The following is a 27181-nucleotide window of genomic DNA, read 5'->3' on the forward strand; positions in this document are numbered from 1 at the left end:
CAGGACGTGACAAAAATCACATGTGTAATATATCAAAATAAAGCTTAACTTCTTGTTAATCCAGCCGCGGTGTCAGATTTCAAAGGCTTTACGGCGAAAGCAAACCATGAGATTATCTGAGGACAGCACCCCGCATACAAACACATGAAAAACCTATTTCAACCAGGCAGGTAGGACACGAAAGTCAGAAATAGCGATATAAAAAATGCCTTACCTTTGACGATCTTCTTCTGTTGGCACTCCAAAAGGTCCCAGTTACATCACAAATGGTCCTTTTGTTCAATAATGTCCTTCTTTATATCCATAAAAACTCAGTTTAGCTGGCGCGCTTCAGTCAATAATCCACCCAGTTTCCCTCCATCAAAATGTATGAAAAATTAATCCCAAACGTTACTAATAAACTTTTCCAAACAAGTCAAACAACATTCATAATCATACCTTAGGTACTCCAATACGTAAATAAATGATACAATTTAAGACGGAGAATCGTTATTATCTTTACCGGAGAGAAATATCAAAGAACGTGCACTCTTCCAAGCGCTTGGAAACACTACAGCCAAAATGGGAGCCACCTAGAAAAACTACAATTTCTGGTTCATTTTTCAAAAAAACAGCATGAAACTCTTTCTAAAGACTGTTGACATCTAGTGGAAGCCCTAGGAACTGCAATCTGGAAGGACTTGGCCTTATAATTAAAGTGATTGTAACGCTCGTCGTAGTAAGTGGACCAAAACGCAGCGGGAATGTTTATACTCATATTCTTTTTAATTGGCAGAAAGAAGGAAAACCGAAACAAAACACACGTATACAAAAATAACGATGATAACAGTATTGTCAGGCACACAGCTAAACAAGAAACAACTTCCCACCAAAACCCTTGACAAGACACACCCCTCTATATAGGACCTTCAATCAGAGGAAACGAGAAACAGCTGCCTCCAATTGAAGGCCAAATCAATCAACTAAACATAGAAATAGATAGACTAGACAGAACATAGAAATACACTAATATAGACCATAGACCAAAAACCCCAGAACACTCTAAACAAACACCCATCTTACATAATACATAGCCCAACACACCCCGAACCACATAAAACAAACACCCCCTGCCACGTCCTGACCAAACAACAATAACAAATAACCCCTTTACTGGTCAGAACGTGACAGTGATAGCCATTGAAAATAGAGGTAGCCTGAATTTTTTGGGGGGGATGGTTTATCCTCAGGGTTTCGCCTGCCATATCAGTTCTGTTATACTCACAGACATAATTTTAACAGTTTTAGAAACTTTAGAGTGTTTTCTGTCCAAATCTACCAATCGGGACTTCATGGTAGAGTGGCCAGATGGAAGCCACTCCTGAGCAAAAGGCACATGACAGCCCCTTGGAGTTTGCCAAAATGCACCTTAATAAGACTCTCAGACGATGAGAAACAAGATTCTCTGGTCTGGTGAAACCAAGATTGAACTCTTTGGCCTGAATGCCAAGCATCACGTCTGGAGGAAACCTGGCACCATGCCTACGGTGAATCATGGTGGTGGCAGCATCATGCTGTGGGGATGTTTTTCAGTGGCAGGGACTGGGAGACTAGTCAGGATCGAGGGAAAGATGAATGGAGCAAAGTACAGATAGATCCTTGATGAAAACCTGCTCCAGAGCGCATAGGATCTCAGACTGGGGCAAAGGTTCACCTTCCAACAGGACAACAACACTAAGCACACAGCCAAGACAATGCAGGAGTGGCTTCGGGAAAAGTCTCTGAATGTCCTCGAGTGGCCCAGCCAGAGCTCGGACTTGAACTTGATTGAACATCTCTGGAGAAAACTGTAAACAGTTGTGCAGTGATGCTTCCCATCCAACCTGACAGAGCTTGAGAGAATCTGCAGAGAAGAATGGGAGAAACTGCCCAAGTACAGGTGTGCCAAGGTTGTAGTGTCATACCCTACATGGAACCCAAAAGAGTTCTTTGTGGAACCAAAAAAGGTTCTTCAAACGGTTATCCTATGGGGACAGTCGAAGAACCCTTTTCGGTTGTAGATAGCACCTTTTTTTCTAAGTGTCAGTTTTACAACTGAATGTATTCAACAGAAATGTGTCTTCCGTGTTTAACTCAACACCTATGAATCAGAGAGGTGCAGGGAGCTGCCTTAATCTACAACCATGTCTCAGAGAGGGTGGCAGAGAGGGAGAGAGAAAGGAGGTCAAGAGAGATGAAAAAGGAGAGACAGACAGACGGACGGACGAACGGACGGACGGATGGACAGACAGTTCAACATTTAGAATGAGAGAAAGAAAGAGAGAGAGAGAGAGAAGGAGGAGGGAGGGAGAGGGATGAACTCTGACACAGTGTCTGTTGATGAAGGGAGGTAGTCTATATAACTTCAGAAAGACCCTCACTCTCTTTGTGTGTGTGTGTGTGTGTGTGTGTGTGTGTGTGTGTGTGTGTGTGTGTTTTTGCTGGCATGTGTGTGTGTGTGTGTGTGTGTGTTTTTGCTGGCATGTGTGTGTGTGTGTGTGTGTTTTTGCTGGCATGTGTGTGTGTGTGTGTGTGTGTGTGTGTGTGTGTGTGTGTGTGTGTGTGTGTGTGTGTGTGTGTGTGTGTGTGTGTGTGTGTGCAAGCGTCCCACCCCTGGTACACCCTATCAACAGCAGGTGAAATATCAAGGGCGCCAAATTTGAAAACAATTAAATGTCATAATTCAAATTTCTCAAACATACAATTATCTTACACCCTTTGAAAGATAAACATCTCCTTAATTAATCTAACCACGTTGTCCGATTTCAAAAAGGCTTTACGGCGAAAGCATAAAGTTAGATTATGTTAGGACAGTACATTGAAAATAGCTGTGTGTAATGTTTTGTCAATGCAAAGACAGGCGTCACCAAAAGCAGAAAACCAGCTAAAATTACGCACTAACCTTTGACAATCTTCATCAGATGACACTCCTAGGACATTATGTTAGACAATACATGCATTTTTTGTTCTATCAAGTTCATATTTATATCCAAAAACAGCGTTTTACAATGGCGTTGATGTTGAGGAAATATTTTAGAATATAAACGAGGTCCTGTCCTCAGAAAAATAGGCTTGGCGATACAGACTAGGCACCATGTTGGAGAGATCTAAAATCAAAAATACTATGTAAATATTCCCTTACCTTTGATTATCTTCATCAGAAGGCACTTCCAGGAATCCCAGGTCCATAACAAATGTAGTTTTGTTCGAAAAAGCTCATAATTTATGTCCAAAAAGCTCCGTGTTGTTAGCGCGGACTTGTCTTCACCAAAGAGGGAAAAAAAAATATTTACGTTCGTTCAAACATGTCAAACGTTGTATAGCATAAATCATTAGGGCCTTTTTCAATCAGAACTTCAATAATATTCAAGGCGGACGATTGCATTCTCTTTTAAAACGTATTGGAACGAGAGTAGCCAAACATGCACTCGCGCGCCAGAGCAGTATAGGCCATCCGCTTATGACCAACGTTCCAAGTCTCTTGTTCGGTCAGTTTTCACAGTAGAAGACTCAAACCACTTTGTAAAGACTGGTTACATCTAGTGGATGGCGTAGGAAGTACTCAATCATTAATAAGTCCCTGTGTGTTTCAATGGCATAGGCTTAAAAGTAATTCAACACATCAGATATCCACATCCTGTCAGAATTTGTCTCAGGGTTTTGACTGCCATATGAGTTCTGTTATACTTACAGACACCATTCAAACAGTTTTAGAAAATTCAGTGTTTTCTATCCAAATCTGTTAATAATATGCATATCCTAGCTTCTGAGTTGGTGTAGGAGGCAGTTAAAAATGGGCACATATTTTTTTCAAAATTCTCAATACTGCCCCCTAGCCCCAACAGGTTTTAACAAGTCACACAATAATTTGCATGGACTCACTCTGTGTTCAGTGATATATATATACATTATCATGATGATGGGGCTGGTGACATGCAAAACATAATGAAACAAATACCAAAAGATAGTTTTTGAGTGATATTCCCCTTTACGTTTAATAACTTAGCTATATCTCTGTCTTCTCTCCTATTCTTCAGTTTAGTAACCTAGTTATAATATCTCTGTCTTCTCTACTATTCTTCAGTTTAGTAACCTAGCTATAATATCTCTGTCTTCTCTACTGTACTTCAGTTTAGTAACCTAGCTATAATATCTCTGTCTTCTCTACTATACTTCAGTTTAGTAACCTAGTTATAATATCTCTGTCTTCTCTACTATACTTCAGTTTAGTAACCTAGCTATAATATCTCTGTCTTCTCTACTATACTTCAGTTTAGTAACCTAGTTTAGTAACCTAGTTAGTAACCTAGTTAGTAACCTAGTTATAATATCCCGGTCTTCTCTCCTATACTTCAGTTTAGTAACCTAGCTATAATATCTCTGTCTTCTCTACTATACTTCAGTTTAGTAACCTAGTTTAGTAACCTAGTTAGTAACCAAGTTAGTAACCTAGTTATAATATCCCGGTCTTCTCTCCTATTCTTCAGTTTAGTAACCTAGCTATAATATCCCTGTCTTCTCTACTATACTTCAGTTTAGTAACCTAGTTATAATATCCCGGTCTTCTCTCCTATTCTTCAGTTTAGTAACCTAGCTATAATATCTCTGTCTTCTCTACTATACTTCAGTTTAGTAACCTAGCTATAATATCTCTGTCACGGTTGTCGTCGGTTATAGTGGACCAAAACGCAGCGGGTTGAGTGCTGATAGTGAAATTTATTCAGAACACTTAAAAAATAAACAAAACAAGAAGAACGCACGAACAACAAAACAGTCTTGTCAGGCTCGCACACACAGGCAAAACAAGAACCATTCTCCCACAAACACTAAACCAAACACATACCCATATATAGGACTCTCAATCAGAGGCAACGAGAAAGCACCTGCCTCCAATTGAGAGTCCAATCCCCCAACAACTGACTAGAAAAACATAGAAATACAAACATAGAATATAACCCCAAAAACCCGGAACTAACTAAACAAACACCCTACTAAATAAAACCACCACCCCGAACAACATAAACAAAATACCCTCTGCCACGTCCTGACCAAACTACAATAACAAATAACCCCTATACTGGTCAGGACATGACAGTAACCCCCCCCCCAAAGGTGCAGACTCCGGATGCACCTCACACAAAAACAAAATATCCCCCCCCCAAAAAAACAGTTTTCCCCTAAACTAAAAGGGAGGGAAGGGAGGGTGTCTGCCATCAACGACGGCACTTGTGCTACACCCCCCCTCCCCAACCCACCTATACTGGAGGTGGCTCTGGTTCTGGCCTACTGTCCTCCAGACTGTAGACAGAGTCTCTTGTATCCGGACCGTAGGCCGACTCACTCAGTTCCGGGTCGTAGGCAGACTCACACGGTTCCAAGCTGTAGGCAGACTCACACAGTTCACAGTTCATTTCAACCTCACTCGGTTCCGGATCGCAGGCAGACTCACTCGGTTCCGGATCGCGGGCAGACTCACTCGGTTCCGGACTGCAGGCAGACTCACTCGGTTCCGGACTGCAGGCAGACTCACTCGGTTCTGGACTGCAGGTAGACTCACTCGGTTCCGGACTGCAGGCAGACTCACTCGGTTCCGGACTGCAGGCAGACTCACTCAGTTCCGGACTGCAGGCAGACTCACTCGGTTCCGGACTGCAGGCAGACTCACTCGGTTCTGAGCTATAGGCCCTCTCACTTGGTTCCGGACTGTAGGCTGTCTCACTTGGTTCCGGACTGTAGACCGTCTCACTCGGTTCCGGACTGTAGACCCTCTCACTCGGTTCCGAACTGTGGGCCGCCTCACTCGGCTCTGAACAGTGGGCCGTCTTTCTTGGTTCCGAACTGTAGGCCGTCTCACTCGGTTCCGGGCTATACACTCTTACCGGATACTCCAGACGGGTACTGTTGTCGGATACTCTGGATGGGGCACTGTTGCCGAACACTCTGGACGGGGCACTGTCGTCGGATACTCTGGATGGGGCACTGTCTCCGGACACTCTGGACGGGGGACTGTTGCCGGATACTCTAGACTGGGCACTGTTGTCGGAAGCTCGAGGCTTGGCTGACGCGCTGGAAGCCTGATGCGTGGGGCTGGTAGTGGAGGTACCAGCCTGGGGACACGCACCTCAGTGCTAGTGCGGGGAGCAGGCACCGACCGAGTTGGACTGGGCTGACGCACTGGAAGCCTGATGCGGGGTGCTGGTACTGGAAGTGCCAGTTTGGAGACACGCACCTCAGGGCTAGTGCGGGGAGCAGGAACAGGCTGAGTAGGACTGGGCTGACGCACTGGAAGCCTAATGCGTGGGGCTGGTAGTGGAGCTACCAGACTGGAGACACGCACTTTAAGGCTAGTGCGAGGAGCGGGAACAGACTGAAGAGGACTAGGCTGACTCACTGGAAGCTTGATGCGTGGTGCTGGTACTGGACGTGCCAGACTAGAGGTTCGCACTTCCGGGTCAGCACGAGAGGCGGGAACTGGAAAGACTGGGCCCTGGAGGCGCACAGGTGGTCTTGATCGCACCTCCTGCACAACCCGTCCTGGCTGGGTGGAACTAGTAGCCCTGTATGAGCGGGGTGCTAGTACAGCGCGAACTGCTGCGCAGGCATCCTCCTACCAGGCTGGATGCCCACTCTAGCACGTCATCTGCGAGGGGCTGGGATCACTCGCACCGGACTGTGCGTGCGCATGGGTGAAATCGTGCGCACTTCCGCATACTCCGGTGCTCTCTTCTCCACCTGCTTCCCATAATAAGCACGGGGAGCTGGCCTAGGTCTACTGCTTGGCCTAGCCAAACTACCCGTGTGCCCCCCCAAAAAAATTATTGGGGGTGCCTCTCCACCTCTACCTGCTTCACAGGCAGGTTGTCACAGTGGTCCAGTAATTTTTCCCATGTCCAATCAATCCTTGCCTCCAATACCTCCAGCGAACAGGATGCCATCACCTCCCGAGGGCGCTGCTTCCTCCACTCCAGGTGCTGCTCCCTATAGTCCACCTGTTGCTCCTTTCTCCGCTGCTTTGTCCATTTGTGGTGGGAGATTCTGTCACGGTTGTCGTCGGTTATAGTGGACCAAAACGCAGCGGGTTGAGTGCTCATAGTGAAATTTATTCAGAACACTTAAAAAATAAACAAAACAAGAAGAACGCACGAACAACAAAACAGTCTTGTCAGGCTCGCACACAAAGGCAAAACAAGAAACAATCTCCCACAAACACTAAACCAAACACATACCCATATATAGGACTCTCAATCAGAGGCAATGAGAAAGCACCTACCTCCAATTTAGAGTCCAACCCCCCAACAAACTAAACGTAGAAATACAACTGACTAGAAAAACATAGAAATACAAACATAGAACATAACCCCAAAAACCCGGAACTAACTAAACAAACACCCTACTAAATAAAACCACCACCCCGAACCACATAAACAAAATACCCTCTGCCACGTCCAGACCAAAATACAATAACAAATAACCCCTATACTGGTCAGGACGTGACAATCTCTGTCTTCTCTCCTATACTTCAGTTTAGTAACCTAGCTATAATATCTCTGTCTTCTCTCCTATTCTTCAGTTTAGTAACCTAGCTATAATATCTCTGTCTTCTCTCCTATACTTCAGTTTAGTAACCTAGCTATAATATCTCTGTCTACTCTCCTATACTTCAGTTTAGTAACCTAGCTATAATATATCTGTCTTCTCTCCTATACTTCAGTTTAGTAACCTAGCTACAGTTGCAATATGGAGAACAAGTATTTTACTAGTGATTATACCCATGGGCTTATAATGCACTAGCCTATGGAATAGAGTGCCATTTGGGATGAACAAATTGTAAAAAAATATATATAATAATAATAATTGCATCCCATCGAGGTCCAGAGTGCTGTAGGCAGGGATGGAAATGAAGCTAGCCCGAGGCTAGTACTTTTCAGACCGGGCTAGTAGGAAACTTGTTGAATAACTCTCTCTCTCGCTCTCTCTCCCCCTCTCCCTCCCCTTCTTTCTCCTCACACTCTTCTCACAGGTCTTCATTTCCCTCTACAGGGGAACCTAGAGGCCAGAGATTGCGGTCTGGGCTTCATAGCCAAAGGGAGAACACTGTGTGTTGATACAGATGAGTGTAACGTGTGGGACAGTACCCCACCCTGTGGAAGAAATGCCACATGTTTCAACACAAATGGAAGCTTCTACTGTCAGTGTCTACCTGGGTTCATATCCACAACGACTGTCAACTTTACCATTTCTGGACAGTGTATTGGTGAGTATTTTAGTGAGTGTGTGTCTGTGTGTGTGTGTGTGTGTGTGTGTGTGTGTGTCTGTGTGTTAATGTTACATGTCGAGGGAACGAACCATTAGTTGTTTAGAGTCCTCTTATCTGTGCAGTATTGAGAGTTTATAGAGAATGTTAATAATCATCAACTTTGTGGGAAGGGGGGAATGATATTCTATGTGTAGGTGGGAAGGGAGGTGGATAATGATATTATTCTATGTGTAGTAGGAGGGGGTGATAATGATATTATTCTATGTGTAGGTGGGGAGGGGGTTGATAATGATATTATTCTATGTGTAGGTGGGGAGGGGGGTGATAATTATATTATTCTATGTGTAGGTGGGGAGGGGGTGGATAATGATATTATTCTATGTGTAGGTGGGGAGGGGGTGGATAATGATATTATTCTATGTGTAGTAGGAGGGGGGTGACAATGATATTATTCTATGTGTAGGTGGGGAGGGGGTTGATAATGATATTATTCTATGTGTAGGTGGGGAGGGAGGTGGATAATGATATTATTCTATGTGTAGGTGGGGATGGAGGTGGATAATGATATTATTCTATGTGTAGGTGGGGATGGAGGTGGATAATTATATTTTCTATGTGTAGGTGGGGAGGGTGGTGGATAATGATATCATTCTATGTGTAGTAGGAGGGGGGTGATAATGATATTATTCTATGTGTAGGTGGGGAGGGGGGTGATAATGATATTATTCTATGTGTAGGTGGGGAGGGGGGTGATAATTATATTATTCTATGTGTAGGTGTGGAGGAGGGTGATAATGATATTATTCTATGTGTAGGTGGGGAGGGGGTGGATAATGATATTATTCTATGTGTAGGTGGGGAGGGGGTGGATAATGATATTATTCTATGTTGTCACGTCCTGACCAGTAATAGGGATTATTTGTTATTGTAATTTGGTCAGAACGTAGCAGAGGGAATTTGTTTTATGTGGTTCGGTGTGGTTGTGTGTTCTGTAGGGTGTTCTATTTATTATTCCGGGTTTTGGGCACTGTTCTATGTTTATGAATTTCTATGTTCTGTCTAGTCATTTGTATTTCTATGTGTAGTTAATTGGGGATTAGACTCAATTGGAGGCAGGTGTTTTTTAGTTGCCTCTGATTGAGAGTCCTATATATAGGTATGGGTTTGTGTTTGTGTTTTGTGGGAGATTATATGCTGTGGATAGCTTTGTGCCTTACCAGCCTGTTATTAGTCGTTGTGTTTTCTTTCTGTACGTGTTTGTTTTTGTTCAACTTCTTATCCGTTATAAATAAAAGATGAGTGCACATTTCCCCGCTGCATTTTGGTCTCAATCCGACAACAACCGTGACAGAATCTCCCACCAACCAAGGACCAAGCAGCAGGGTAAGGAGCAACGGAACAATAAATGGACTTGGGAGGAAATCTTGGAGGGAAAAGGCTCCTACACATGGGAGGAGATCCAGGCTGGAAGGGATCACCTCCCATGGAGACAGGTGGAATTAGAGAGGGAGGAACGGCGAAAGTGGAGCGAAGACCGGGAACGCTACAGGGGAACGCGACTGCCGTTTAAACCGGAGAGGCAGCCCCAATAATTTTTTTGGGGGGAGCACACGGGTAGTTTGGCTAGGCCAGGTAGTAGACCTAAGCCAGCTCCCCGTGCTTATTATGGGGAACGAGTGGAGAAGAGAGCGCCGAGGTATTTGGAAGTGCGCACGATCTCGCCCATACGCACGCACAGTCCAGTGCGAGTGATCCCTGCTCCTCGCAAGTGCCGTGCTAGAGTGGGCATCCAGCCTGGAAGGAGGATGCCTGCACAGCCAGTTCTATCCAGCCAGGACGGGTTGTGCAAGAGGTGCACTCCAGACCTCCAGTACTTACCCATGGCCCAGTATATCCTGTTCCCGCTCCTCGCACTACAGCACTACAGCTCAGAACCGAGTGAGTCTGCCTACAGCTCGGAACCGAGTGAGTCTGCATACAGCTCGGAACCGAGTGAGTCTGCCTACAGCTCGGAACCGAGTGAGTCTGACTACAGCTCGGAACCGAGTAAGTCTGCCTACAGTCCGGAACCGAGTGAGTCTGCCTACAGTCCGGAACCGAGGGAGTCTGCCTACAGTCTGGAGCTTCCAGAGTCGGCCTACAGTCCGGAGCCCCCAGAGACATTATACAGCCCTGAGCATTCTGCAGGGGTGGACAGGTGGGGTGGGGGTTGTAGACCGGAACCTGAGCCACCTCCAGTATAGGTGGGTTGGGGGGGGGGGGTGTAGCACAGGAGCCGTCGTTAACGGCAGCCACCCTCCCTTCCCTCCCTTTAGTTAGGGGTTTATGTTTTTTTGTTTTTTTTGTTAAGGTGCATACGGGGCTGCACCTTTGGGGGGTTAATGTCCCGTCCTGACCAGTAATAGGGATTATTTGTTATTGTAGTTTGGTCAGGACGTGGCAGAGGGAATTTGTTTTATGTGGTTCGGGGTGGTTGTGTGTTCTGTAGGGTGTTTTATTTATTATTCCGGGTTTTGGGCACTGTTCTATGTTTATGTATTTCTATGTTCTGTCTGGTCATTTGTATTTCTATGTGTAGTTAATTGGGGATTGGACTCTCAATTGGAGGCAGGTGTTTTATAGTTGCCTCTGATTGAGAGTCCTATATATAGGTATGGGTTTGTGTTTTGTGGGAGATTATATGCTGTGGATAGCTTTGTGCCTTACCAGCCTGTTATTAGTCGTTGTGTTTTCTTTCTGTACGTGTTTGTTTTTGTTCAACTTCTTATCCGTTATAAATAAAAGAAGATGAGTGCAAATTTCCCCGCTGCATTTTGGTCTCAATCCGACGACAACCGTGACATATGTGTAGGTGGGGGTGACAATGATATTATTCTATGTGTAGGTGGGGAGGGGGGAGGGGGTGATAATGATATTATTCTATGTGTAGGTGGGGAGGGGGTGATAATGATATTATTCTATGTGTAGGTGGGGAGGGTGGTGATAATGATATTATTCTATGTGTAGGTGGGGAGGGAGGTGGATAATGATATTATTCTATGTGTAGCTGAGGAGGGGGTGATAATGATGTTATTCTATGTGTAGGTGGGGAGGGGGGTGATAATGATATTATTCTATGTGTAGGTGGGGAAGGGTTGATAATGATATTATTCTATGTGTAGGTGGGGAGGGGGGGTGATAATGATAATATTCTATGTGTAGGTGGGGACGGGGTGGATAATGATATTATTCTATGTGTAGGTGGGGAGGGAGGTGGATAATGATATTATTCTATGTGTAGCTGTGGAGGGGGTGATAATGACATTATTCTGTGTGTAGGTGGGAGGACAATGATAGTATTCTATGTGTAGGTGAGGAGGGGGGTGGATAATAATAATATTCTATATGACAATGATATTATTCTATGTGTAGGTGGGGAGGGGGGTGATAATGATATTATTATATGTGTAGGTGGGGAGGGGGTGATAATGATATTCATCTATGTGTAGGTGGGGAAGGGGTGAAAATGATATTATTCTATGTGTAGGTGGGGAGGGGGGTGATAATGATATTATTCTATGTGTAGGTGGGGAGGGCGTGGATAATGATATTATTCTATGTGTAGGTGGGGAGGGAGGTGGATAATGATATTATTCTATGTGTAGCTGAGGAGGGGTGATAATGATATTATTCTATGTGTAGGTGGGGGTGACAATGATAGTATTCTATGTGTAGGTGAGGAGGGGGGTTGATAATGATATTATTCTATTTGTTGGTGGGGAGAGAGTGATAATGATATTATTCTATGTGTAGGGGGGAGGGGGTGGGTAATGATATTATTCTATGTGTAGGTGGGGAGGGGGTGGATAATGATATTATTCTATGTGTAGGTGGGGAGGGGGGTGATAATGATATTCTTCTATTTGTTGGTGGGGAGAGAGTGATAATGATATTATTCTATGTGTAGGGGGGGTGACAATGATAGTATTGAATGTGTAGGAGAGGAGGGGGGTTGATAATGATATTATTCTATGTGTAGGTGGGCAGGGGGGTTATAATGATATTATTCTATGTGTAGGTGGGGAGGGGGCTGGATAATGATATTATTCCATGTGTAGGTGGGGAGGGGGGTGGATAATGATATTATTCTATGTGTAGGTGGGGAGGGGGGTGGATAATAATATTATTATATATGTAGGTGGGGAGGGGGGTGAAAATGATATTATTCTATGTGTAGGTGTGGGTGCAAATGATATTATTATATGTGTAGGTGGGGAGGGGAGGGGGGTGATAATGATATCATTCTATGTGTAGGTGGGTATGGGGGTGGATAATGATATTATTATATGTGTAGGTGGGGAGGGGGGTGATAATGATATTATTCTATGTGTAGGTGGGGAGGGGGTGATAATGATATTATTCTATGTGTAGGTGGGGAGGGGGCTGGATAATGATATTATTCCATGTGTAGGTGGGGAGGGGGGTGGATAATGATATTATTCTATGTGTAGGTGGGGAGGGGGGGTGGATAATAGTATTATGAAATATGTAGGTGGGGAGGGGGGTGAAAATGATATTATTCTATGTGAAGGTGGGGAGGGGGGTGATAATGATATTATTCTATGTGTAGGTGGGGATGGGGGTGGATAATGGTATTATTCTATGTGTAGGTGGGGAGGGGGTGATAATGATATTATTCTGTGTGTAGGTGGGGAGGGAGGTGGATAATGATATTATTCTGTGTGTAGGTGGGGAGGGGGGCGGATAATGATATTATTCTTTGTGTAGGTGGTTGAGGGGGTTGGATAATGATATTATTCTCTGTGTAGGTGGGGAGGGGGGTGGATAATAATATTAAAGTACGTGTAGGTGGGGGTGACAATGATATTATTCTATGTGTAGGTGGGAAGGGGGGTGATAATAATATGATTCTATGTGTAGGTGGGGAGGGGGGTGGATAATGATATTATTCTATGTGTAGCTGAGGAGGGGGTGATAATGATATGATTCTATGTGTAGATGGGGGTGCAAATGATATTATTCTATGTGTAGGTGGGGAGGGGGGTGATAATGATATTATTCTATTTGTTGGTGGGGAGAGAGTGATAATGATATTATTCTATTTGTATGTGGGGAGGGGCGGGGGTGATAATGAAATGATTCTATGTGTAGGTGGGGAGGGGGTGATAATGATATTATTCTATTTGTTGGTGGGGAGAGAGTGATAATGATATTATTCTATGTGTATGTGGGGAGGGGGGAGGGGGGTGATAATGATATTTTTCTATATGTAGGTGGGGAGGGGGGTGAAGATGATATTATTCTATGTGTAGGTGGGGAGGGAGGTGGATAATGATATTATTCTATGTGTAGCTGAGGAGGTGGTGATAATGATGTTATTCTATGTGTAGGTGGGGGTGACAATGATAGTATTCTATGTGTAGGTGAGGAGGGGGGTTGATAATGATCTTATTCTATGTGTAGGTGGGGGTGACAATTATATTATTCTATGTGAAGGTGGGGAGGGGGGGAGGGGGTGATAATGATATTTTTCTATATGTAGGTGGGGAGGGGGGTGAAGATGATATTATTCTACGTGTAGGTGGGGAGGGGGGTGATAATGATATTATTATATATGTAGGTGGGGAGAGAGTGATAATGATATTATTCTATGTGTAGGTGGGGAGGGGGGTGATAATGACATTATTCTATGTGTAGGTGGGGAGGGGGGTGAAAATGATATTATTCTATGTGTAGGTGGGGAGGGGGGTGAAAATGATATTATTCTATGTGTAGGTGGGGAGGGGGGTGATAATGATATTATTCTATGTGTAGGTGGGGAGGGGGGTGAAAATGATATTATTCTATGTGTAGGTGGGGAGGGGGGTGATAATGATATTATTATATATGTAGGTGGGGAGAGAGTGATAATGATATTATTCTATGTGTAGGTGGGGAGGGGGGTGATAATGATATTATTCTATGTGTAGGTGGGGAGGGGGGTGAAAATGATATTATTCTATGTGTAGGTGGGGAGGGGGGTGATAATAATATTATTCTATATGTAGGTGGGGAGGGTGTGAAGATGATATTATTCTATGTGTATGTGGGGAGGGGGGTGATAATGATATCATTCTATGTGTAGGTGGGGAGGGTGGTGCAAATGATATTATTCTATTTGTAGGTGAGGAGGGGGGTGATAATGATATTATTATATATGTATGTGGGGAGAGAGTGATAATGATATTATTCTATGTGTAGGTGGGGAGGGGGGTGATAATGATATTATTCTATGTGTAGGTGGGGAGGGGGGTGAAAATGATATTATTCTATGTGTAGGTGGGGAGGGGGGTGATAATGATATTATTCTATGTGTAGGTGGGGAGGGGGGTGATAATAATATTATTCTATATGTAGGTGGGGAGGGGGTGAAGATGATATTATTCTATGTGTATGTGGGGAGGGGGGTGATAATGATATCATTCTATGTGTAGGTGGGGAGGGGGGGTGAAAATGATATTATTCTATGTGAAGGTGGGGAGGGGGGTGATAATGATATTATTCTATGTGTAGGTGGGGAGGGGGGTGATAATAATATTATTCTATATGTAGGTGGGGAGGGGGTGAAGATGATATTATTCTATGTGTAGGTGGGGAGGTGGTGATAATGATGTTATTCTATGTGTAGGTGGGGAGGGGGCTGGATAATGATATTATTCCATGTGTAGGTGGGGAGGGGGGTGGATAATGATATTATTCTATGTGTAGGTGGGGAGGGGGGGTGATAATGATATTATTCTATGTGTAGGTGGGGAGGGGGGTGATAATGATATTATTCTATTTGTTGGTGGGGAGAGAGTGATAATGATATTATTCTATTTGTATGTGGGGAGGGGGGGGTGATAATGAAATGAATCTATGTGTAGGTGGGGAGGGGGTGATAATGATATTATTCTATTTGTTGGTGGGGAGAGAGTGATAATGATATTATTCTATGTGTATGTGGGGAGCGGGGAGGGGGGTGATAATGATATTTTTCTATATGTAGGTGGGGAGGGGGGTGAAGATGATATTATTCTATGTGTAGGTGGGGAGGGAGGTGGATAATGATGTTATTCTATGTGTAGCTGAGGAGGTGGTGATAATGATGTTATTCTATGTGTAGGTGGGGGTGACAATGATAGTATTCTATGTGTAGGTGGTGGTGCAAATGATATTATTCTATGTGTAGGTGGGGAGGGGGGTGAAAATGATATTATTCTATGTGTAGGTGGGGAGGGGGTGGATAATGATATTATTCTATGTGTAGGTGGGGAGGGGGGGTGATAATGATATTATTCTATGTGTAGGTGGGGAGGGGGTGATAATGATATTATTCTATGTGTAGGTGGGGAGGGGGCTGGATAATGATATTATTCCATGTGTAGGTGGGGAGGGGGGTGGATAATGATATTATTCTATGTGTAGGTGGGGAGGGGGGTGGATAATAGTATTATGAAATATGTAGGTGGGGAGGGGGGTGAAAATGATATTATTCTATGTGTAGGTGTGGGTGCAAATGATATGATTATATGTGTAGGTGGGGAGTGGAGGGGGGTGATAATGATATTATTCTATGTGTAGGTGGGTAGGGGGGGGATAATGATATTATTCTATGTGTAGGTGGGGAGGGGGGTGATAATGATATTATTCTATGTGTAGGTGGGGAGGGGGGTGGTTAATGATATTATTCTATGTGTAGGTGGGGAGGGAGGTGGATAATGATATTATTATATATGTAGCTGAGGAGGGGGTGATAATGATGTTATTCGATGTGTAGGTGGGGGTGACAATGATAGTATTGTATGTGTAGGTGAGGAGGGGGGTTGATAATGATATTATTCTATGTGTAGGTGGGGAGGGGGGTGAAGATGATATTATTCTACGTGTAGGTGGGGGTGCAAATGATATTATTCTATGTGTAGGTGGGGAGGGGGGGTGATAATGATATTATTCTATGTGAAGGTGGGGAGGGGTTGAAAATGATATTATTCTATGTGAAGGTGGGGAGGGGGGTGATAATGATATTATTCTATGTGTAGGTGGGGATGGGGGTGGATAATGGTATTATTCTATGTGTAGGTGGGGAGGGGGTGATAATGATATTATTCTGTGTGTAGGTGGGGAGGGAGGTGGATAATGATTTTATTCTATGTGTAGGTGGGGAGGGGGGTGATAATGATATTATTCTTTGTGTAGGTGGGGAGGGGGGTGGATAATGATATTATTCTGTGTGTACGTGGGGAGGGGGGCGGATAATGATATTATTCTTTGTGTAGGTGGGGAGGGGGTTGGATAATGATATTATTCTCTGTGTAGGTGGGGAGGGGGGTGGATAATAATATTAAAGTACGTGTAGGTGGGGGTGACAATGATATTATTCTATGTGTAGGTGGGAAGGGGGGGTGATAATAATATGATTCTATGTGTAGGTGGGGAGGGGGGTGGATAATGATATTATTCTATGTGTAGCTGAGGAGGGGGTGATAATGATATGATTCTATGTGTAGGTGGGGGTGCAAATGATATTATTCTATGTGTAGGAGGGTTAGGGGGGTGATAATGATATTATTCTATTTGTTGGTAGGGAGAGAGTGATAATGATATTATTCTTTGTGTAGGTCGGGAGGTGGGTGATAATGATATTATTCTATGTGTAGGTGGGGAGGGGGTGATAATGATATTATTCTATTTGTTGGTGGGGAGAGAGTGATAATGATATTATTCTATGTGTATGTGGGGAGGGGGGAGGGGGGGTGATAATGATATTTTTCTATATGTAGGTGGGGAGGGGGGTGAAGATGATATTATTCTATGTGTAGGTGGGGAGGGAGGTGGATAATGATATTATTCTATGTGTAGCTGAGGAGGTGGTGATAATGATGTTATTCTATGTGTAGGTGGGGGTGACAATGATAGTATTCTATGTGTAGGTGAGGAGGGGGGTTGATAATGATCTTGTTCTATGTGTAGGTGGGGGTGACAGTGATATTATTCTATGTGAAGGTGGGGAGGGGGGAGGGGGTGATAATGATATTTTTCTATATGTAGGTGTGGAGGGGGGTGAAGATGATATTATTCTACGTGTAGGTGGGGAGGGGGTTGATAATGATAATATTATATATGTAGGTGGGGAGAGAGTAATAATGATATTATTCTATGTGTAGGTGGGGAGGGGGGTGATAATGATATTATTCTATGTGTAGGTGGGGAGGGGGGTGAAAATGATATTATTCTATGTGTAGGTGGGGAGGGGGGTGAAAATGATATTATTCTATGTGTAGGTGGGGAGGGGGGTGATAATGATATTATTCTATGTGTAGGTGGGGAGGGGGGTGAAAATGATATTATTCTATGTGTAGGTGGGGAGGGGGGTGATAATGATATTATTATATATGTAGGTGGGGAGAGAGTGATAATGATATTATTCTATGTGTAGGTGGGGAGGGGGGGTGATAATGATATTATTCTATGTGTAGGTGGGGAGGGGGGTGAAAATGATATTATTCTATGTGTAGGTGGGGAGGGGGGGTGATAATAATATTATTCTATATGTAGGTGGGGAGGGGGTGAAGATGATATTATTCTATGTGTATGTGGGGAGGGGGGGTGATAATGATATCATTCTATGTGTAGGTGGGGAGGGTGGTGCAAATGATATTATTCTATGTGTAGGTGAGGAGGGGGGTGATAATGATATTATTATATATTAAGGTGGGGAGAGAGTGATAATGATATTATTCTATGTGTAGGTGGGGAGGGGGGTGAAAATGATATTATTCTATGTGTAGGTGGGGAGGGGGGTGATAATAATATTATTCTATATGTAGGTGGGGAGGGGGTGAAGATGATATTATTCTATGTGTATGTGGGGAGGGGGGTGATAATGATATCATTCTATGTGTAGGTGGGGAGGGTGGTGCAAATGATATTATTCTATGTGTAGGTGAGGAGGGGGGTGATAATGATATTATTATATATGTAGGTGGGGAGAGAGTGATAATGATATTATTCTATGTGTAGGTGGGGAGGGGGGTGATAATGATATTATTCTATGTGTAGGTGGGGAGGGGGGTGAAAATGATATTATTCTATGTGTAGGTGGGGAGGGGGGGTGAAAATGATATTATTCTATGTGTAGGTGGGGAGGGGGGTGATAATAATATTATTCTATATGTAGGTGGGGAGGGGGTGAAGATGATATTATTCTATGTGTATGTGGGGAGGGGGGTGATAATGATATCATTCTATGTGTAGGTGGGGAGGGGGTGAAGATGATATTATTCTATGTGTATGTGGGGAGGGGGGTGATAATGATATCATTCTATGTGTAGGTGGGGAGGGTGGTGCAAATGATATTATTCTATGTGTAGGTGAGGAGGGGGGTGATAATGATATTATTATATATGTAGGTGGGGAGAGAGTGATAATGATATTATTCTATGTGTAGGTGGGGAGGGGGGTGATAATGATATTATTCTATGTGTAGGTGGGGAGGGGGGTGAAAATGATATTATTCTATGTGTAGGTGGGGAGGGGGGTTATAATGATATTATTCTATGTGTAGGTGGGGAGGGGGGTGATAATAATATTATTCTATATGTAGGTGGGGAGGGGGTGAAGATGATATTATTCTATGTGTATGTGGGGAGGGGGGTGATAATGATATCATTCTATGTGTAGGTGGGGAGGGGGGTGAAAATGATATTATTCTATGTGAAGGTGGGGAGGGGGGGTGATAATGATATTATTCTATGTGTAGGTGGGGAGGGGGGTGATAATAATATTATTCTATATGTAGGTGGGGAGGGGGTGAAGATGATATTATTCTATGTGTAGGTGGGGAGGTGGTGATAATGATGTTATTCTATGTGTAGGTGGGGAGGGGGCTGGATAATGATATTATTCCATGTGTAGGTGGGGAGGGGGGTGGATAATGATATGATTCTATGTGTAGGTGGGGAGGGGGGTGGATAATAATATTATTATATATGTAGGTGGGGAGGGGGGTGAAAATGATATTATTCTATGTGTAGGTGGGTAGGGGGGTGGATAATGATATTATTCTATGTGTAGGTGGGGAGGGGGGTGATAATGATATTATTCTATGTGTAGGTGGGGAGGGGGGGTGATAATGATATTATTCTTTTTGTAGGTGCGGAGGGGGGTGGTTAATGATATTATTCTATGTGTAGGTGGGGAGGGAGGTGGATAATGATATTATTATATATGTAGCTGAGGAGGGGGTGATAATGATGTTATTCTATGTGTAGGTGGGGGTGAAAATGATAGTATTGTATGTGTAGGTGAGGAGGGGGGTTGATAATGATATTATTCTATGTGTAGGTGGGGAGGGGGGTGATAATGATATTATTCTATGTGTAGGTGGGGAGGGGGGTGATAATGATATTATTCTATTTGTTGGTGGGGAGAGAGTGATAATGATATTATTCTATTTGTATGTGGGGAGGGGGGGGGTGATAATGAAATGAATCTATGTGTAGGTGGGGAGGGGGTGATAATGATATTATTCTATTTGTTGGTGGGGAGAGAGTGATAATGATATTATTGTATGTGTAGGTGGGGAGGGGGGTGATAATAATATTATTCTATATGTAGGTGGGGAGGGGGTGAAGATGATATTATTCTCTGTGTTTGTGGGGGTGACAATGATAGTATTCTATGTGTAGGTGAGGAGGGGGGTTGATAATGATCTTATTCTATGTGTAGGTGGGGGTGAAAATGTTATTATTCTATGTGTAGGTGGGGAGGGGGGGAGGGGGGTGATAATGATATTTTTCTATATGTATGTGGGAATGGGGGTGAAGATGATATTATTCTACGTGTAGGTGGGGGTGATAATGATATTATTCTATGTGTAGGTGAGGAGGGGGATGATAATGATATTATTCTATGTGTAGGTGGGGAGGGGGGTGATAATGATATTATTCTATGTGTAGGTGGGGAGGGGGGTGATAATGATATTATTCTATGTGTAGGTGGGGAGGGGGGTGAAAATGATATTATTCTATGTGAAGGTGGGGAGGGGGGTGATAATGATATTATTCTATGTGTAGGTGGGGAGGGGGGTGAAAATGATATTATTCTATGTGAAGGTGTGGAGGGGGGTGATAATGATATTATTCTATGTGTAGGTGGGGAGGGGGTGATAATGATATTATTCTGTGTGTAGGTGGGGAGGGAGGTGGATAATGATTTTATTCTATGTGTAGGTGGGGAGGGGGGTGATAATGATATTATTCTTTGTGTAGGTGGGGAGGGGGTTGGATAATGATATTATTCTCTGTGTAGGTGGGGAGGGGGGTGGATAGTAATATTAAAGTACGTGTAGGTGGGGGTGACAATGATATTATTCTATGTGTAGGTGGGAAGGGGGGGGTGATAATAATATTATTCTATGTGTAGGTGGGGAGGGGGGTGGATAATGATAATATTCTATGTGTAGCTGAGGAGGAGGTGATAATGATATGATTCTATGTGTAGGTGGGGTTGCAAATTATATTTTTCGATGTGTAGGAGGGTTAGGGGGGTGATAATGATATTATTCTATTTGTTGGTAGGGAGAGAGTGATAATGATATTATTCTTTGTGTAGGTGGGGAGGTGGGTGATAATGAAATGATTCTATGTGTAGGTGGGGAGGGGGTGATAATGATATTATTCTAATTGTTGGTGGGGAGAGAGTGATAATGATATTATTCTATGTGTAGGTGGGGAGGGGGATGAACATGATATTATTCTATGTGTAGGTGGGGAGGGGGGTGATAATGATATTATTCTATGTGTAGGTGGGGAGGGGGGTGGATCATGATATTATTCTATGTGTAGCTGGGGAGGGGGATGAACATGATATTATTCTATGTGTAGGTGGGGAGGGGGTGATAATGATATTATTCTATTTGTTGGTGGGGAGAGAGTGATAATGATATTATTGTATGTGTAGGTGGGGAGGGGGGTGATAATAATATTATTCTATATGTAGGTGGGGAGGGGGTGAAGATGATATTATTCTCTGTGTTTGTGGGGGTGACAATGATAGTATTCTATGTGTAGGTGAGGAGGGGGGTTGATAATGATCTTATTCTATGTGTAGGTGGGGGTGAAAATGTTATTATTCTATGTGTAGGTGGGGAGGGGGGAGGGGGGTGATAATGATATTTTTCTATATGTATGTGGGGAGGGGGGTGAAGATGATATTATTCTACGTGTAGGTGGGGGTGATAATGATATTATTCTATGTGTAGGTGAGGAGGGGGATGATAATGATATTATTCTATGTGTAGGTGGGGAGGGGGGTGATAATGATATTATTCTATGTGTAGGTGGGGAGGGGGGTGATAATGATATTATTCTATGTGTAGGTGGGGAGGGGGGTGAAAATGATATTATTCTATGTGAAGGTGGGGAGGGGGGTGATAATGATATTATTCTATGTGTAGGTGGGGAGGGGGGTGAAAATGATATTATTCTATGTGAAGGTGTGGAGGGGGGTGATAATGATATTATTCTATGTGTAGGTGGGGAGGGGGTGATAATGATATTATTCTGTGTGTAGGTGGGGAGGGAGGTGGATAATGATTTTATTCTATGTGTAGGTGGGGAGGGGGGTGATAATGATATTATTCTTTGTGTAGGTGGGGAGGGGGTTGGATAATGATATTATTCTCTGTGTAGGTGGGGAGGGGGGTGGATAGTAATATTAAAGTACGTGTAGGTGGGGGTGACAATGATATTATTCTATGTGTAGGTGGGAAGGGGGGGTGATAATAATATGATTCTATGTGTAGGTGGGGAGGGGGGTGGATAATGATAATATTCTATGTGTAGCTGAGGAGGAGGTGATAATGATATGATTCTATGTGTAGGTGGGGTTGCAAATTATATTTTTCGATGTGTAGGAGGGTTAGGGGGGTGATAATGATATTATTCTATTTGTTGGTAGGGAGAGAGTGATAATGATATTATTCTTTGTGTAGGTGGGGAGGGGGGGGGGGGTGATAATGATATTATTCTATGTGTAGGTGGGGAGGGGGTGATAATGATATTATTCTAATTGTTGGTGGGGAGAGAGTGATAATGATATTATTCTATGTGTAGGTGGGGAGGGGGATGATAATGATATTATTCTATGTGTAGGTGGGGAGGGGGGTGATAATGATATTATTCTATGTGTAGGTGGGGAGGGGGGTGGATCATGATATTATTCTATGTGTAGCTGGGGAGGGGGATGAACATGATATTATTCTATGTGTAGGTGGGGAGGGGGGTGATAATGATATTATTCTATGTGTAGGTGGGGAGGGGGGTTATAATGATATTATTCTATGTGTAGCTGGGGAGGGGGATGAACATGATATTATTCTATGTGTAGGTGGGGAGGGGGGTGGATAATGATATTATTCTATGTGTAGGTGGGGAGGGGGGTGGATCATGATATTATTCTATGTGTAGCTGGGGAGGGGGATGAACATGATATTATTCTATGTGTAGGTGGGGAGGGGGGTGATAATGATATTATTCTATGTGTAGGTGGGGAGGGGGGTGGATAATGATATTATTCTATGTGTAGGTGGGGAGGGGGGTGATAATGATATTATTCTATGTGTAGGTGGGGAGGGGGGGTGGATAATGATATTATTCTATGTGTAGGTGGGGAGGGAGGTGGATAATGATATTATTCTATGTGTAGCTGGGGAGGGTGGTGATAATGATATTATTCTATGTGTAGGTGGGGAGGGGGGGTGATAATGATATTATTCTATGTGTAGGTGGGGAGGGGGGTGGATAATGATATTATTCTATGTGTAGCTGAGGAGGGGTGATAATGATATGATTCTATGTGTAGGTGGGGGTGACAATTATATTATTCTATGTGTAGGTGGGGAGGGGGGTGATAATGTTATTCTTCTATTTGTTGGTGGGGAGAGAGTGATAATGATATTATTCTATGTGTAGGGGGGGAGGGGGTGGGTAATGATTTTATTCTATGTGTAGGTGGGGAGGGGGTGGATAATGATATTATTATATGTGTAGGTGAGGAGGGGGGTGGATAATGATATTATTCTATGTGTAGGTGGGGAGGGGGGTGGATAATGATATTATTCTATGTGTAGGTGGGGAGGTGGGTGATAATAATATTATTATATGTGTAGGTTGGGAGGGGGGGTGATAATGATATTATTCTATGTGTAGGTGGGGAGGGGGGTAATAATGATATTATTCTATGTGTAGGTGGGGAAGGGGGTGGATAATGATATTATTCTATGTGTAGGTGGGGAGGGAGGTGGATAATGATATTATTCTATGTGTAGCTGAGGAGGTGGTGATAATGATGTTATTCTATGTGTAGGTGGGGGTGACAATGATAGTATTCTATGTGTAGGTGAGGAGGGGGGTGAAAATGATATTATTCTATGTGAAGGTGGTGAGGGGGGTGATAATGATATTATTCTATGTGTAGGTGGGGAGGGGGGTGAAGATGATATTATTCTACGTGTAGGTGGGGAGGGGGGTGAAAATGATATTATTCTATGTGAAGGTGGTGAGGGGGGTGATAATGATATTATTCTATGTGTAGGTGGGGAGGGGGGGTGATAATGATATTATTCTATGTGTAGGTGGGGATGGGGGTGGATAATGGTATTATTCTATGTGTAGGTGGGGGGGGTGATAATGATATTATTCTGTGTGTAGATGGGGAGGGAGGTGGATAATGATTTTATTGTATGTGTAGGTGGGGAGGGGGGTGATAATGATATTATTCTTTGTGTAGGTGGGGAGGGGGGTGGATAATGATATTATTCTGTGTGTAGGTGGGGAGGGGGGGTTAATGACATTATTCTGTGTGTAGGTGGGAGGACAATGATAGTATTCTATGTGTAGATGAGGAGGGGGGTTGATAATGATATTATTCTATGTGTAGGTGGGGAGAGAGTGATTTTATGTATTCATGTATTCATGTGGAAGAAACAGCAACAGCCATGTGTGAGGTTAGGGTCTCAGTTTAGCTCGTGTTTGTGTGTGTGTGTGTGTGTGTGTGTGTGTGTGTGAATGTTACATGTAATGGGAACAAAACATTACTTTTGCAATATCTCCTCTGTTCTGTGCCATATTGGGAGTTTGAAGAGCAGTGATTCCCCAACTTCTCCTCTAGTACTCCCAGACAGGCCTCTTCTTTGATATATTCCACAACTAGCAAAGCTGACTCTAATGGTCACCTGATCATCAAGCCTTTCATTCTTAAAATCAGCTACTTTAGTTCTGGAATTCATCAAATACGTGGACTGTCTTGAGGTACTGGAGGAGAGGTTAGGGATTTACTGGAGGAGAGGTTAGGGAATCACTGGAGGAGAGGTTAGGGATTTACTGGAGGAGAGGTTAGGGAATCACTGGAGGAGAGGTTAGGGAATCACTGGAGGAGAGGTTAGGGAATCACTGGAGGAGAGGTTAGGGATTTACTGGAGGAGAGGTTAGGGAATCACTGGAGGAGAGGTTAGGGAATCACTGGAGGAGAGGTTAGGGAATCACTGGAGGAGGGGTTAGGAAATCACTGGAGGAGAGGTTAGGGAATCACTGGAGGAGGGGTTAGGGAATCACTGGAGGAGGGGTTAGGGAATCACTGGAGGAGAGATTAGGGAATCACTGGAGGAAGGGGTTAGGGAATCACTGGAGGAGGGGTTAGGGAATCACTGGAGGAGAGGTTAGGGAATCACTGGAGGAGGGGTTAGGGAATCACTGGAGGAGAGGTTAGGGAATCACTGGAGGAGAGGTTAGGGAATCACTGGAGGAGAGGTTAGGGCTTTACTGGAGGAGAGGTTAGGGAATCACTGGAGGAGGGGTTAGGGAATCACTGGAGGAGGGGTTATGGAATCACTGGAGGAGAGGTTAGGGAATCACTGGAGGAGAGGTTAGGGAATCACTGGAGGAGAGGTTAGGGAATCACTGCTCTATCACCATATTTCCTTCTCTCTTCAGAAGTCAATGAGTGCCAGGAGAAACCACAGGTTTGTGGCAGCCATGCCACTTGCGTCAACAGCATCGGGAGCTACAACTGCCAGTGCCAAAGTGGGTTCTCATTATCGACTTCCACTGGAGACTGTGAAGGTGAGTCCAACAAGAGGGCCTCATCTTCTCTTGATTGATTGACTGCTCTAGCTGGAAACATCATTACGTATTGATTATTTAATGATCGAGAATAAAACAGAGTGAGACCTCTACCCCTTCTCTCTCTCTCTCTCTCTCTCTCTCTCTCTCTCTCTCTCTCTCCTCTCTCTCTCTCTCCTCTCTCTCTCTCTCTCTCTCTCTCTCTCTCTCTATCTATCTATCTATCTATCTCTCTATCTATTTATCTCTCCCTTTCCTCTCTCTCGTTATCTTTGTATTTATCTCTGGTCCTCTTGTAGACATCAATGAGTGCAGCAACACCAAAAGAAATGAATGCCTCTGTGCTTCTGGCAACGGAAGAAGAGGAGATGGGGATTGTGTCGGTGAGTCCAAAGTGTTTGTGTGGATGTCTGTGTGAGGATGTGTGGGGATGTCTGTGTGAGGATGTGTGGGGGGATGTGTGTGGGGATGTGTGTGTGTGTGTGTGTGTGTGTGTGTGTGTGTCTGTGTGTGTGTGTGTGTGTGTGTGTGTGTGTGTGTGTGAATATTACATGTCGAGGGAACAAACCGTTACTTGTTCAGAGTCCTCCTCTCTGTGCAGTATTGAGAGTTTATAGAGAATGTTAATAATCATCTACTTTGTGTGGGGGGTGATAATGATATTATTCTATGTATAGGTGGGGAGGGGGGTGGATAATTATATTATTCTATGTGTAGGTGGGGAGGGGGATGAACATGATATTATTCTATGTGTAGGTGGGGAGGGGGATGAACATGATATTATTCTATGTGTAGGTGGGGAGGGGGATGAACATGATATTATTCTATGTGTAGGTGGGGAGGGGGGTGATAATGATATTATTCTATGTGTAGGTGGGGAGGGGGGTGGATAATGATATTATTCTATGTGTAGCTGGGGAGGGGGGTGGATAATGATATTATTCTATGTGTAGACTGGGAGGGTGGTGATAATGATATTATTCTATGTGTAGGTGGGGAGGGGGGTGATAATGATATTATTCTATGTGTAGGGTGGGGAGGGGGGTGGATAATGATATTATTCTATGTGTAGGGTGGGGAGGGGGTGATAATGATATTATTCCATGTGTAGGTGGGGAGGGGGGAGGATCATGATATTATTCTGTGTGTAGGTGGGGAGGGAAGTGGATAATGATATTATTCTATGTGTAGGTGGGGAGGGGGTGATAATGATATTATTCTATGTGTAGGTGGGGAGGGCGGTGGATAATCATATTATTCTGTGTGTAGGTGGGGAGGGAGGTGGATAATGATTTTCTTCTATGTGTAGGTGGGAATGGGGGTGATAATGATATTATTCTATGTGTAGGTGCGGAGGGGGGTGGATAATGATATTATTCTATGTGTAGGTGGGGAGGGGGATGATAATGATATAATTCTATGTTTAGGTGGGGAGGGGGGTGGATAATAATATTATTCTATATGTAGGTGGTGATGGGGGTGATAATGATTTTATTCTATGTGTAGGTGGGGAGGGTGGTGATAATGATATGATTCTATGTGTAGGTGGGGAGGGGGGTGGTAATGATATTATTCTGTGTGTAGGTGGGGAGGGAGTTGGATAATGATATTATTCTATGTGTAGCTGAGGAGGGGTTAATAATGATATGATTCTATGTGTAGGTGGGGTTGCAAATTATATTTTTCAATGTGTAGGAGGGGAGGGGGTGATAATGATAATATTGTATTTGTTGGTTAGGGAGAGAGTGATAATTATATATTCTAT

At 43.7% G+C, this 27181-nt stretch overlaps 1 protein-coding gene across 2 annotated transcripts in view; it reads left to right on the forward strand.

Moving 5' to 3' along the window:
- The window catches only part of LOC115147751 (CD97 antigen), a 132367-nt gene that overhangs the window by 78465 nt on the left and 26721 nt on the right, over window positions 1–27181 (forward strand). Inside the window, exons 2-3 of one of the 2 annotated variants that reach the window (XM_029690044.1) lie at window positions 8039–8272; window positions 25288–25416. The exons of the other annotated variant lie outside the window; for it this stretch is intronic. Of the exons in view, the coding sequence (XP_029545904.1) occupies window positions 8039–8272; window positions 25288–25416 (363 nt within the window). The remainder of the gene's footprint in view (window positions 1–8038; window positions 8273–25287; window positions 25417–27181) is intronic. 2 annotated transcript variants of the gene reach the window in all.

Source organism: Salmo trutta, chromosome 14 (genome assembly GCF_901001165.1).
Source record: "Salmo trutta chromosome 14, fSalTru1.1, whole genome shotgun sequence".
Lineage (NCBI taxonomy): Eukaryota > Metazoa > Chordata > Actinopteri > Salmoniformes > Salmonidae > Salmo > Salmo trutta.